Raw genomic sequence first — 14,163 nt, forward strand, 5'->3', positions numbered from 1 at the left:
CATGGAAAGAATAGGCTATTTTATCCTTAGGGATAATCAGAAACTACTTTGTTAATAGTTGGATATGTCTTTTAATTATATCAGTAGTTTGTGATAATATCAGTAAAACCAAAAAAAGTCTGCTCCACTGATGTTTAAAGTGGCTAAGTCCTAGGTTTCTTGGGCTAGAAGATCTGGTGCAACATGTCCAAATATCCTCCTGCATGCATGTGTGCATGTCCAGGAGCTGTGGGCCCTTTTACCTCTTGAAAATGTAGCTCAAGCAGACACTACAGAGACCCTTTGAGCCTGACATTGAACAGTCCACCATGGGACTTGGTCTCCTTGGCTTAGTTACAGCTGCAGTGCATATCACATGGAAGAGATAAGGCCTATCACTGAAAATCCAGAATTGCTGAAAGAGCTGAAGTCTTGGTGTCCCTCACCTCCAGAGAACATTAACTGCAAGACTGCCAGCTACCTGAAGGCAGAGGTCTCTTGTTCCCTGCTGGAAGTGCTCTTCTGCTTTGATATGACGGGTCAAATATTGACTGATACAGAGAATACGAATGGCTTCATGCCTAAGAGCTGGTTATAGTGTTTCCTAAAATTCTATGATCAAGATCATGCTCTAGATTAGGCAGAGCAGAGGTTTGAAACCACTTTCCAGGCAAACATTTGAGTCTTGGGCATGGGTATCTCATATCTTCAGTTTGTAGTGAGGGCTGAAGAACCCAGCTTCAGGAGACAGGTTGTAGCCCAGAATGCCATGGCCAGGTGTGCACACCAGACTGCCCCACAACTCTACATTTCCCTCTTCTGCACATCCTTTTCATAGGTGCATTGCTTTCTTGAGGAGCTGAGGGACAAGAGCTCGGAAAATACAAAGAGGAAAAAACAAATCATCAAAGGTGTTTCCACACCTTTGAATCTCAATGACACAGTGCCGAGGTTTCCCCATAAAGCACCGTTTTCCCATTGGACATGGCCAACTGTGGTGGAAGCATCGTAAAGGAGAGTGCTGCCAGTTGCCTGCTATGGGAGCTGGACGAGTTGTGTTTGGAGGCCTATTCTCCACACATACGATTTATGTAAGTGCCGCACACATTTCTCTATGTGCTGTCAGGGTGCCTTGACCCTTCTCTCGGGAGGCTCATCTTCCTCTGTACAGTTTCTGTGGTGAGCCAGGTACACTTGTGTACCTGTTTTGCTCAATTAAACCTTTTCCAGGGATGTGAGTCATCTATTTCATGGTCCAGAACATCCTCATTTCATTTCCTCTGCCCTCTGGTGATTGACTTGATTAATACTATGTAAACACCTTGAGAGCTCATTGCACTAACTACTGTACAGAAAGAGCAGAGCTTGTCCCAGAATGCTTGTCCTGAATAGGGCAGGACGGAGGATGCCCAGGAGCAAGGAAAAATTAGAGAGAGCCCAGACTTCTGTATGATCCTCAATTATCTTGGTTCTTAACAGTCTCAGTTATTTTCCGTTGATGAACCTGATACAAGCAACAAATTCTGGTTCGAACACAGGGACTAAGTACAGTCCTTAGTGACCCAGAGTGAGACAAATGAGTCTCATTGACCATTTCCCATGAGTTTCTAGCAAGGTCCAAAGCCTTCTAACAAGCTCTGGCAGCTCTTCCTGAGCAAAGGGTGCTTCGAGTTCTTCATTTCCATCGGCCTTCTGATCAGGAGGGTGTCCTGGTTTCAGCACCCTTTCAGGAGGTGTTAGGGAGAGGCCTGTGTAACTGCTGGGCCTCCATACAGCTAGCAGTGTGTGGGCAACAGATGCAGCAGTTTGCACAAAAGGGGCCAGAAACTCTGCTGAGAAAAACATAGAGATCGTCAGCAATGGTGGTGACATGCCACAGGGCATGGTCCCCCACACCCACTGGAGCAACTGTCCCTGTGATATCCAGGCATCCCTCAGACCAAGATCATCAGGGAGTGTACCAGGTGCCCATTCCCAGCCAGGCCCAGCTGGCTCCAGCGGCCCCACCACAGGACACAGCTGAGCCCCTCAGCCAAGCTGGGGGTGCCAGGGAGAGGGGGGAAAACCGGTTTGGGAAAGGGCCCGAGATGAGATGGCAGAGGAAGAGGAGGAGGAAGGCGAGGAGGGAGCAGCAGCAGAGGGACCCCGAGGGCGCAGGAGGAGGAGGGCAGGAGGTGCTGCAGGCCCGGAGCAGGGATCCCCTGCAGCCCTGCAGAGACCCCGCTGGAGCAGAGAGCCAGCCTGCAGCCCGGGGAGGGCCCCAGGCCGCAGCCGGGGGATATTTCCTGCAGGAGCTGCGGCCCTGGAGAGCCCAGGCGGGAGCAGGGTGTCCCTGCAGGGCTGCAGCCCAGGGAAGGGCCCGCGCTGGAGCAGGGAGAGGTGTGAGGAGGGAGAAGGGGCCCAGAGGGGCTGGGATGGACTGACCGCAGCCCCCATCCCACCCCTGCGCCTCTCGGGGAGAGGAGTCGGGGGTGGAGGGGGGAAGGTGGGCAGGGGGAAAGGGTGTGCATGTGTTGGGGGAAAGGTGTTGTTTTAATAGTTTTCTTTGCTTCTCACCACACAAATGTAATTTAGTTGGTAATAAATTACATTTTCTCCCAAGTTAAGTCTGTTTTGCCCATGATGGCAACTGGTAAGTGAACTCCCTGTCTTTATCTCGACCCATGTCTTTATCACGACCCATCCTATTTTCTTCGTCAGTAGAAGAGAATGACTTGGGGATTTGGGCCCTTAGCCAAGGCTGATCCAGCACAAGGAGGATGCAGCTCTGCAGGTTTCAGGCTGCAAGGAGTTCCTGGGGCTTCTTGCTGTGCTGGGGAATACGGGCTCCATGTCTGTAGGCGTGTGCTGGTGGAGGATCTGTATCACCCAGTAAAGGAGCTGCAGCAGGAGGTCAGCAGACTGTACAGCATCAGAGATGATGAAAAGGAGGTTGACGGGATCCTGAGACCTGGGTACAAGAGAAGCCTGAACCTCCAGCTGTACTGAAGGAAGGACAGGCAAAGTCTGTGCTTATTCGGTTGGAAAATAGACACTCCCATAATGGTGAAGCCTGGAAACCTGTCACTTTTGGAAATGGGAGGAAGGCTTCTGCTTTTCCTGAAGACTTGCAACTACAGAATAGGTTCAGTGCCCTGGTGGCAGATGAGTGGCTGGGAGTTCTGTGATGAAACACCGGAGCCGGGTAAGCCTGAGCCACGTGGCAGCACCAGGAGGGAGCAGTGAGTGACAGCAGAGGCCGACTCCCTGCTGTTGGGGACACAGGATCCCATCTGCCAACCTGACCTGCTGTCTGAGGAGGTTTGCTGCTCACTAGGGGCTCAGATCAGGAATGTAGACAGGCTACTGAGGCTTGTCCATCCCTCAGACTATTACCCTCTGCTGCTTTTCAACATGGCCACCAATGACATGGCTGGGGAGATCTGGAGCATATCACAAATGACTACGTGACTCTGGTGGCCAAGAGCATAGGGGCCCATGTGGTTTTCTCCTTGATCCTGCTGAGATGGACTGGATGGATCCTGCTGGTCAATGATTGGTTGTGCAGCTGATGTCGGCAAAAGGGATATTTGGCTTCTATGACTGTTGGACTTTCTTTGAGTTTCAAGGACTGCTGAAAGAGAAGGGATCCACCTGACCATGTAGGGAAAAATATCTTTGCCAACAGGTGGTCAGCTTGGTGAGGAGAGCTTTAACACAGGAGTGATGAAGGAGGGAGATCAAGACCCACGATGAAGTGAGAAATGGCAAACTGGGTGGTCAAGCAAAGGGTGCAGATTCATGTGGAGAAGAGAGGCCTTAAAAATAGCAGAAGAGGACTAAAGGGGACTCACACAAAGTGTATGCACAGAAATAAGGAAGTCTTGATAGGAGAGCTCTGTAGGACAAGCTGTCTGGGAAGTAAGCACATTGGGGGCCTCTCTGCAGTGCCTCTGCATTAATGCATGCAGCATGGAGATGATAGGAATTGGAGGTTTGCGTGCAGTTGCAGGGTTATGATCTCACGGGGATCACAGAGATGTAGAGGGATAACCCACAAAAGTGAAAGCTGCAATGAATGGATACAGGCTCTTAAGAAAGGACAGACCAGGACGGTGAGGAGGTAAACTTGATGTTTACATGAAAGCAGCAGGAAGACGCGGAGCTCTGCATGGTGATGGCATGGTAAGGCATGGTGTTAAGGCTGCTGAGGGCTTATGGATCAGGGTTAGCAGGTAGACCAATGTGGGCAACATTGTAATGGGTGGCTGCTACATACTGTCTGACTGGAAAGAAGTAGATAAAGCCTTCTTCAGTGGACAAGTGGAAGAAGCCTCATGTTTGGAGGCCTTGCTCCTCATGGGGGACATGAACTACCCCAGTATCTGCTGGAGGGGCAACACAGCAGGGCACAAGCAATCCAGGAGGTTTATGGAGTATATTGATAACAACTTTCTGACACAGGATGAAGGAGCCAATGAGGTGAGATGCTCTCTGGAGAGCTTACAAGAAAGAACTATTTGGGGATGGTGATGGGAAGGTCCCAGGCTGCCTTGGCTGCAGTAACCACAAGATAGTGTGGTTCACGATTTTCAGAGGCAGGAACAAAGCAAATAGTAGGATCACAATCTGGACTTCAGGAGAGCAGACTTTGCCCTGCTCAGGGATCTGCTCTGAAGAATCCCATGGACACAGTCCTGCAGAGGAGGTCCATAACACCTGGTTGATCTTCATCAATCACCTCCTCCAAGCTCCAGAATGGTCCATCCCTATGTGCAAGAAGTCAAGCAAAGTTGTCATGGATGATCAGGGAGCTCTTGACAAAACTCAGACATTTAAAGAAAAGCATGTAAGAGATGGAAGGTTGCTTGGAGAGCTCATCGGTCTCCATCACTACAGTTATTAAAAATCTGGCAGGATGCAGCCTGGAGCAATCTGCTCTAGTTGCCTATGCTTTAAGCAGGAGGGTAGATGGATCTCCAGAGGTTCCTCCCATCCTTAAGGATTTCCTGTGATTCTGCAAGTCCACTGTTCTCCACTCCCCCCTTCTAGTGCTTGGGCACCTTACACTTGGCTAACAGGAACTGCCTTCTGCTGCAGTTCAGAGCTCTTAGGAGTGAGTGAGTGGCAACCACTCTTGCAAATTAACACTTAGATTGGCCTTCCTTTATGAAGACAACCTGAGGGAGTGTTAATGGTGGGCAATCTTCCTTTATACAACATCCTAGAGACGTAGAGATGTTTCAGGATGGAAGAAGATTGAAAATTGATTTACTCTTCTACCTGGGGACGACAGGGATTCAACCTTCCTATCACCAATAGGATGTGAGGCAGGATCCTGCTTGCTGGATCTCCTTCCATATGGGCACAGGCTGAGAGAAGTCACAAGCTGTTTTACTTTATCTACTTGGAGAAACTTCTGGGTGAGAAAAAGGCCTAGAACCTCAAGATTCTGGAAATACTATGGTAAATAAATATGGTAAATAAAGAAGAGGGGGGTGGATAAAAAAAAATAATTAAAAAATCAAGCTTCAGTGTTTAGCAGCCTCCAGTGCTAGGTGACAGCTGAGCAAAGATTTTCAGGTACTGATTCAGGCACCCAACTCACATTTTTGGTTCTTCATGTCCTTTGTCAGATCTAATATCAGACACCTGAAAATTCAGGTGCACTCGCAGTCATATAGAACACAGCTGGGTACCTCACACATCTTGTTCAAAGTCACCTAAGCCTATGCCAGAGCAAGGAATTAAATGTTATGGTGAAATCCCACCTGCGGCCCTGAGCATTAAAAGCTGCTGTCCCTGTTAGAAGAATTTGTCTCACTCTGTCACACCTGTGAGAAGGCTGTCAAGGACAACTGCAACCCACAGAAGAGCTCCACCAGTACTTTCAGCAGAAGTCTCATCTTGTTACAGCTAAATTTCCTCAAGTTTTACTCAAAGTATTCCTGCTTGAGCTGACTTGGTGCTTTTGTGTGAGATTCAAATTGCTCTTTCTGGTCAGGATCTCAGGGAGAAGCAGGATTTGTTTGTTGTATCGCTGTTTTTGTCATTGTGGATGTGCACACAGTGGAAGGCTTTGATGAATTAAGAATCATTACCCTACGGATATAATGTCTTACTACAATGAACCACCCTCATCACCTTCAGTAAGAAACATCCCTGCGGCTGGTGCAGGTTGAACATAGATCTCACTTAATCCCTGAAGCTTCAAGAGATAAAACATCACACAAATTGAACAGTTGTACAGATTTTCCAAAAACTCCCTGTGAGTTCTGATGTTCTCTCATTTCTCCCTCTCTTAGACACTACATCTGTTCCTTTAACAGTTGCTGGCAGACAAGAGAAGGCCGGGTGCCAACTAATACTATATGATCTTCTGCTGAATTAATTTTCCACTTTTAAAATTAAATTATGGACCAGATCCTCATTGGATTTAATACAGCTATTGCCTATTAAGCAGCTGATGATCTGGCCTTGTACAGAGATTATTCTTCCTCCCTCTTTGGAGCAAGAACACAACTGAAGAGGCAGATTTTGACCTGACATATGAAATCAGTGAAAACATTGATTGTTTTGTATCTGATGCATCCATCATGAGAAATCACTAGTTTTACAAAAAGCTGGGGAAAAAACACACCATTCAAAAAACAAAGAAAAGAAAGAAAGTTTGTAAAAGATACTATAAATCTTTTATTTCTTTTTAGTTACTATGCAATGCCCTTCATTTTGAAGGAAATGGTACAATCAATGATCTGTACTTCTTTCTCAGGAAAAGAAGATATTTGCACTAACAATTCAACATTTACTTACAAAAAGACAGACTACAGAAAACGCCCATGGTGAAAAAAAAAATCATTTTGTGATTACACTTGTTATTGTGGATGATTGCATGAAGTGTTATAGTGTCAGGAATTTCAGTGTGCATTTAAAGAAAGCTTCATCTACACCACTGGTGTTGGAAATGATCCCGATTTCTTCCGATCCACAGTTAAAGAAAAAAAAAAAGTCAGATCTGAAAGTCTAAGCCCATTAGACAGTATACCTGTCCTTATCACTGCCCATTGATTTATAATAGTCAACACACACTCAATTAACAGTAGATTTCTTACAAATAGAAACTGCTGTTGGAAACAATGTATTTCCTACCTCTACTTAGTTACTAGTCTCTGATCTGTTATATAAAATTAAAATTTTGCTTTCAAAAAATATTTGTTCCTACATGGCTGTTAGAATTATGGTTGGTGCTGTTAATTGTCAGAAAAGCACAAGTGGGAAACCACTCAACAATACACTTCACACACCCAAGGACAGACCTTTGGTAAAACTTAACCAAAGGAAAAGAGAAAAAGAAAGCCACTATTACATTCAAAATCTGAAATATATTCATCACATAACATTGCCTACTTTAGTACTGAGAGTGGAACATTGACTTTAAATGAACAAAACTTAAGAAGTTTGCCTAGGGCTTCATTTATACAAAACAATTTAAAGTTTACTTCCACAGTCTAGAGTCCTTCAGTCTGAAGAATATATTTTCCCAATTAAGAAAATACAGGTTTTGAATTAGCTTTTGGATATTTTCCCTGCCTACTAGGTTGTCCAGGTGAGCTCTAGTGAGCTGCTCTAATCAATACTTTGCATTCACACAGAATCTGGGATAACCTAAAATAGCCTTCAGTTTATGTCCTTCTTCACTGCTATGGAAGGTGAATGTCTGAACTGTGTTTTTAAAATTACTCAATCAAGGGATAATTGTAGGTTTTACTATAAAACCTTTTCCAAGACATTATTTGCATCAAACACACCAATACTCCAGGGAAATAAGACTGCTCATCCACATTTCCTAGCTGGAGCTACGTTTACACATCTGGGGCTTAGCTTTACCAGCCTTAACATGTGCATAATGATATTCACAGCAGTCACCCCATCAGTAGCGGTAGGTAAGCCCAAATGAATAAATTCATACAGATGATTAAGTGTTTGCACAATCAGAGGGCTTTTAAAACAAATTATACTATTAACTTGAAACGTCAAAAACACAAGGGAAAGTTCAAGCGTGACAGGACAAAGATACCAGAGAGCAGTCTGTAGCACGACCATCAGCTTAGTTTACAACTCCCATGTAACACACCTCTCTCACCTCCCACCGAATCAGTGCGGCTCCTGGATTTCCATGGGGGAACCGAGGCCAAAGTTTGGGCTGGGTTCCACAAGCTTTGTTTGGACAAGAAGCCCTATGAGAAACAGCTTTCACAGCACTGCTTCTCCGCCACCAGTGATTACACAACCTCAGAGCCTCCACGCTCCCACCGGAGACCTCAGATTGAAATTCCAGGCCCTTATTCACAAAGAAATCTAAATATACACTAAACTTCAAGCACATGAATAGTCTTACTGATTTTCATGTGGCTCATGGTAGGGTCTACTCACAACTTCAAACTTCGGTATCGGCTTAAAACCTTTGCTGAACCAGAAGTTCTGCAGAAGGATCACACCTGAATTTCTGCATGTTAAAGAAGCAGCTGCAGAGAAAAGTACTTCTATCTATTCTTTTCCCCTCTCTTTGTGATTTACACAAAAGTCTTGAAGTAGACACAACCACAAAAAAAAAGTCGGTTTTCCTGGGAGATCTTTTTGCTTAAAATCAATCTCTAGAATAACCTCAGCCTAGTCTGCAGACAGAAATTCAGTAAAGTACAGCAAAGACAAGAAACTAAGCAGTTGTGATGTACTTCTACAGCAATGCCTGCCCTCACATCCAACTCATTACAGGTCTGTGGCTTTAAAACCAGACTGCTTAGAGACGTTTGCAGTGGTGTTTAGTGGCACCTATTAAATGACAGTGCCTAACCAACAGAAAGGGAAAAAGGATGTGCTTGTTAAAGATTCAACAGTTGCATCTTTATCTGCTGGAATAAGAAATTCCTGTATAGAGGTAGCCCTCTTCCAGACTAAATAAAAAAATTCCAGGCTTCCCCCTCTCTTCTACTTCTATACATAATGGAATGCTAGGAGACAGATTAAATCCCTAACATAGAGAAATTTAAAGATTCCAGATATCTATGTTTTAAATACTGAACACCTGCATCCCAGGTGTCAGAGGAGCCGATAGGTTTTGTAACACAGCAGAATGCGCGCCAGACTGCTTTGCTGTGAGGCAAGCTCCCCCCTTTCACTCTCCGTCCCAGCAAGGCAGTACAAGCTCTGGGATTCTTTGCTAAGGCCCTATTCCTGGGTGGGAATTTATCCCAAAAGGCATGACCAGTACAGAGAAGCACTGAGATCAGCACAAGACACGTTTTCAGTTGGTCAAAGAAGCTTTGCTCTCCATTCCCAAGCAGATTTGGTCCTTTTTTTATTAAACAAAAAGTGAAAAAAAAGAATAGAAAAAGCCAGACTATGCAGGGCATCTTAAAAGCAGAGAAATGGCTAAGTGTTATAGTTCTGATGTTTCAGACACAAGGGAAAAAGTATTTTCACAACTAGTTTACTGTTTAGTACCCTGTAGATACATAATATTTGACATTTATAGCAGTTTCTATACTTTATGACCTAGAATATACTTTAGATCACTAATGAAAAATAAACCCATTCAGAGGGCTGGAAAATAATGTGCATAACAACTTACTTTGAAATGCAATGTTATGAAGGGATTTTTTTTTTTAACTTTCAAAAATATCTGTAAGAAAATATTATTTTACATACCTATATTACACAGTGAAATTAACTTTGTTATATACAAGGTTTCAGTAGGAAAGAAACCACAGCCAGACATTTACTCACGGTCTAGATAGTGTCAGTTGTCTCGTATCAGCCAGTACAACGGAGAGAATCTCCTTCACTCTTTTTCGGACTATTTCAGTAATCATTTCTGCTTTTTGTGGTTACTAGCAGTTGTACAAAACCCGTATGCAGACATCCACATATTAACTCTATTACAGTTAGATATGGGTAGTTATACTCTCAAAGCAAGGTTGCACATCCGCTTGATAACCACAGTAACTTGAGTGTAACTCAATTGCATATTGGAGAAAAAGAAAAACAACAAACCAACAAACAACACAAAAACCCAAACACTTAGTATAGACACTTGAGCTATAGCATTCTAAGGGAGCTTAGTGTTAAACTCTCCTTTGGATTTGGGTATTTCACAGCCCAAAATGAGAGCATGGTAGTCATTAAGGAAACAGTATATGGTGTATTTGCATAACCTTAAAAATTATTTCCCATCCTGAAGTGAGCTTTTTCCTAGCCTGTGTATTTTAGACAGAAAAAAACAACATCACAATTTATTGGATCACATCAGCAAAGTTGCTTCATATAGTCTTAACTAATCAAAAGCTGGTATCTACCTCTTCTTAAACGACAAACTTTGCTCCCGTCTCAGGGGTGGAAAGGACACGGAGTACTTTGCTATTTGTGGTATAACTGTAAACGACTGTATTAACTATGCTTCAAGTTTACAGCACACTGTTAGTTTTCATTATTTAAATGAACTCAAGCTTATCTTCAAGTTCACCTCATCACTATTGTGCTTTAAGGGGAAGGAATTTTGTGTTAGAAACTGCCTCCAAATCAGTGTTTGCTCACACACTTCAGATCCCAGGACAAAGATCCGACAGTGCTGCCTGTGTGGGAGACCAGTTCAACAGCTGAAAACAAGTTTAGGGAATATTCAAGGCAGGCAGCACTGCGCTTCCCCTCCCCTCCTGTTTAATCAGGGACTTGCACAACAACTTTGGAGGCATGGCCTCTCCTTTTCTCTAACGCTATAGCTCAGCTGCATACCATAAAAATTAACAAAAAAGGAAACATGAAATCGTTTATGAGGAGGAAATTGCTTTGCGGTAACAAAGGAAAAAAGGAACACCCAAACCCCCCTGCCCACGATGCCTCCCAGCCTGTGCTCTGTCCCATCACAGCTGTGTTTACTGTGCTGCAGAACCCGTGACACACTCATGGCCAGGAGCGCCCAGCCAAAAGGCCACCCTCTCAAAGGACACCTTACTCAGGACGTACTCCTGCACATGAGCATACTCCTGCTTCTACCGCCTTGATGTGTGCCACAGATGCAGCCGGGAGCTCTGCCATTTGCTTTAGGGAAAGGCAGGCAGCCTGTAACGTGCACTGGCATAGTTTGGTATCTGCCTGTAAGAGTCCCAGCACACACCAACACGCAGACTCCTTCATCAGGGTTGCAAACTTCCTCTGCCCCTGGGACCAGTCAGCAGTAAATACATCTTCTGTTCTCAAAGCCACCCACTGACAGCAAAGGAGGAGGTCCCCCAGCCCATCTGCAGGTTCCTATCAATTAAGGGCACCAGGCACATCAAACCCATTTCATTAAAATTAGCAGAGAATTCTCCCTTAGACCTTCCGCGGGGCTGGCTACCAATCCAAGAAACCTCGCACCAGGCAAGCAAGCAGCTTGTTGCAATACCGACAAGAGCCACAACTGAAGGGAAACAGGGGAGGAGAAGGGAAAACAGTATCCTCATGCTTCTCAGCTACCAAACTAACGGTGTACGCAGAGCTACATGGCCATGTCCTGAAAGTTGTTGGCTCCTTCTTAATAGCATTAAATACTCTTAACTTCTGCTGATAAGTAGATGTCAAAGGCATTTAGCATCTTGTAGGGTGAGGCCTACTGGCAGATGGTTGAAGGAAAGGCTATGCATGAAGAGGGCAGAGAGGAAGGGAAAGAGGTGGGAGTAGAGAGGGGTAGAATTGCCCTGAGTTTTATCCTCTACAAATAGTCAGTGGTTTTATCATTGAGCACTGAAGGAGTTAAGTACTAAAGCACAAACACTTAATCAGCTTTCCCCCTTCCTTTCACATGTGACTGGAATGAAGCTGCACCGAAGCAGCCCAAAGGGCTTATAACAGCTCAATTTCGCAGCCTTCAGCTTTAATCCCCATCACCCAGGCTAAGCAGTATGGTGGTGCTGAGGCTGCTACTCCACAGCAGTCCGAGCACCTGGATGATGATGGTCTTCCTCCTCCTCTTCCTCCTCCTCCTCTGCAGCCTGCAGGTGGCTGGAGAGCTCCTGGATCACAGCAGCCCTACCAATCTGGTCATTTCTCCTCTTCTCCATAATCAGATCCTCCAGGCTCTGAAACTCCAGCGTGTGGCTGCGCTTGTCACCCAGCCGGATCTGCAATCGGTAGGGCTGCTTGCCTATGCGCAGCTCCCCGCCGATTTTAAACTCCCGCTTGCCATACCGGCACCAGGCAGCAAAACACTCAGAGTTTCTCCAGCTCAAGTCCCGGTCCTTGCAACCCACCTGCTCCAGGGCGTTGCGCACCACCACGGCTGGGCTGAGGGGTTTGTAGCGGTACAGCCGGTTAGCAATGCGGCCCCGCCTGCCCTGGCTGGCATCGGTGAGGAAGCTGTTCACCACCTCCAGCCTATGCAGGTGCACAACTTGAAAATCCCCGACATAAACCACCCAGTGCGGATACTGGGCCTGGCACACAAACTCCACCAGGTCACCCGGTTTGCACCTATTCAGCAGGTTCTCCGGGGTGTAGGTGCTCAGATGCCCCCCACCTCCTTCATCACCCTCCTCTGGCAGCGTGTCCTCCTCAGAAAAGCTCTTCTGGTAAATACACTCATCCCGGTAATAGACTGAGCACTCCACCTCCTGCAGCTGGGGATCGTAGGGCTGCAGGGCAGGGTTCTCGCCCCCCAGGTCGTGCACCGAATCCTGCTGCTGTTCCAGCTCGTCATCATCATTCGAAAAGATGTAGGAGACCCCGATCCTGGGCCCTTCATCTCTGTCCATACCTGTCGGGTCTGCCGTCGGAACTTCCTTGTAGTTCAGATGGGTCAGCTTCTCCACCTGGTTCCCCATGCCTGCTGCAACGACAGACAAGACAGCGGGGCCATGAAGGCAGGGACGGGGGTGCGCGGCTTCCAGACGAGCCGCGGGGCTGGCCGGGCACGGCTCCTCCCCCGTCCACACGCAGCCCACCCCTCACCGCTGCCCCACGGCCCCTGCGGGAGCCCCTCAGAGGGGTGCAGACCCACCCCCCCCGACCTGCACGGAGGAAGGCGACGAAGAACCGCCACCTGTTAGGCGGCAGCGAGGAGGAGGAAGGCGCAGGAGGACAGGCACCGAGCCACCTGTTAGAGGGGGGCTACAAGCGCCGGCGGAGGTCTGGAGGGTCCGAGTTGGGCCCCCCGACAGCCGCACCTGCTGATCCGGGCCGGGCTGCGAGCCGAGTGCGCCACCGCCCCCCCCCGCCAGCCCCCAACCCCGCGCCCTCTCCCGGCTCCGGGCGGCTGCGAACTTACCCAGCGGGAAAGGGCTGCGCGGCGCCGGGAGCGGCCCTAGGGCGAGCGACGGGGGGCGGGCGCGCAGCGCGGCTGGATCATGGCCCCGGCCCGGCGCGGCTCCGCGCTCGCTCCCCGCGCAGCAGCAGCGCCCGTGCGCCGCGCTGCCGGCACTCGGGGCTGTGCAGCGAGCGCCGGGGAGGCACGGCCAAGGGGAGGGAGGCTGGATCCGGCTGCGGACGCCCCGGCGAGGGCTCAGCCCCCAGCATTTAAAGAGGCAGCTCTTCTTTTTTTTTTTTTCCTTTTTTCCCCCACACCTCCTTCTTCTCCCTCCTCCCCGCACCTTCTTCCCTCTCCTCTCTCCTCCACGCCAAACGCTTTCCTCCCCGCCGAGGCTGGTTTGCAGGCGGAGGCCGGGCGCAGGTCTCTCGGCGGAGCCTTGCACCCGCACTCACACCCAAACTCGCACGCTCACGCGCGGCCCCTTTAAGGGAGCGGTGCCACGAGGCAGCCCAACCCGCCAGTTTGGTGGAGGTAGAGGGCAGTAACTGGGAGCCGGAGTTTGTCCGGGACGGCTGGGAGAGGCGATGCGGAGCCCCGATGCGGGGCCGCGGGAGTCCCCGAGGGGTGCGGAGTTGCCCGCGGGGGAAGCCCCGACTCCGCGCAGCCCCCCTCCGCGCAGCACTCGTTGGGGGGGGGGGGGTCGGAGGGGCGGGAGGTGCCTCCTCGGGGCTGCAAACAACAGGGAAGTTGTAAAGCGAACAAAATCGGAGAGCCCGGCTCTCCTGGGTTGACATAGTGCCTTCGACTCCTCCGTGAGCGCAGCGCGTAATTAGTTTTATTAATTTATTTTCTTTCCGACTGCAAGAGATTACTCTCTTTTTCAATACAGAGGATTATGATTCTTTCCCCCTGGAAAGGCATTA

General features: G+C 47.9%; 1 protein-coding gene and 1 long non-coding RNA gene across 4 annotated transcripts in view; one reads left to right on the forward strand and one right to left on the reverse strand.

The window, feature by feature from the left end:
* The window catches only part of LOC147601858 (uncharacterized), a 47,000-nt gene extending 41,252 nt beyond the window's left edge, over nt 1-5,748 (forward strand). Inside the window, exon 4 of the long non-coding RNA XR_015257744.1 lies at nt 5,281-5,748. This is a non-coding gene — a long non-coding RNA (uncharacterized LOC147601858). The remainder of the gene's footprint in view (nt 1-5,280) is intronic.
* Nucleotides 5,749-6,626: 878 nt separating this feature from the next.
* Nucleotides 6,627-13,711, reverse strand: LRATD2 (LRAT domain containing 2). 3 transcript variants are annotated; one of them, XM_086741269.1, is made up of 2 exons: nt 13,581-13,711; nt 6,627-12,817 (listed from the first exon to the last, which is right to left on the reverse strand). In XM_086741269.1, the coding sequence occupies exon 2, from the start codon at nt 12,813-12,815 to the stop codon at nt 11,916-11,918; it is 900 nt and encodes a 299-aa protein (XP_086597395.1). In that variant the 5' UTR covers nt 12,816-12,817; nt 13,581-13,711; the 3' UTR covers nt 6,627-11,915. The 3 variants fall into 3 exon arrangements, with proteins under 3 accessions (XP_086597395.1, XP_086597393.1, XP_086597392.1); XM_086741267.1 differs by lacking the exon at nt 13,581-13,711 and adding an exon at nt 13,259-13,569; XM_086741266.1 differs by lacking the exon at nt 13,581-13,711 and adding an exon at nt 13,259-13,569 and having other exon boundaries at nt 6,627-12,820.
* Nucleotides 13,712-14,163: the final 452 nt, after the last annotated feature.

This window comes from Chlamydotis macqueenii, chromosome 2, assembly GCF_036417535.1.
Source record: "Chlamydotis macqueenii isolate bChlMac1 chromosome 2, bChlMac1.mat, whole genome shotgun sequence".
NCBI lineage: Eukaryota > Metazoa > Chordata > Aves > Otidiformes > Otididae > Chlamydotis > Chlamydotis macqueenii.

Bases quoted from the DNA above. Each gene is read 5' to 3' on its own strand.
- LRATD2 (XM_086741269.1), bottom strand. From the start codon at position 12,815: ATGGGGAACCAGGTGGAGAAGCTGACCCATCTGAACTACAAGGAAGTT.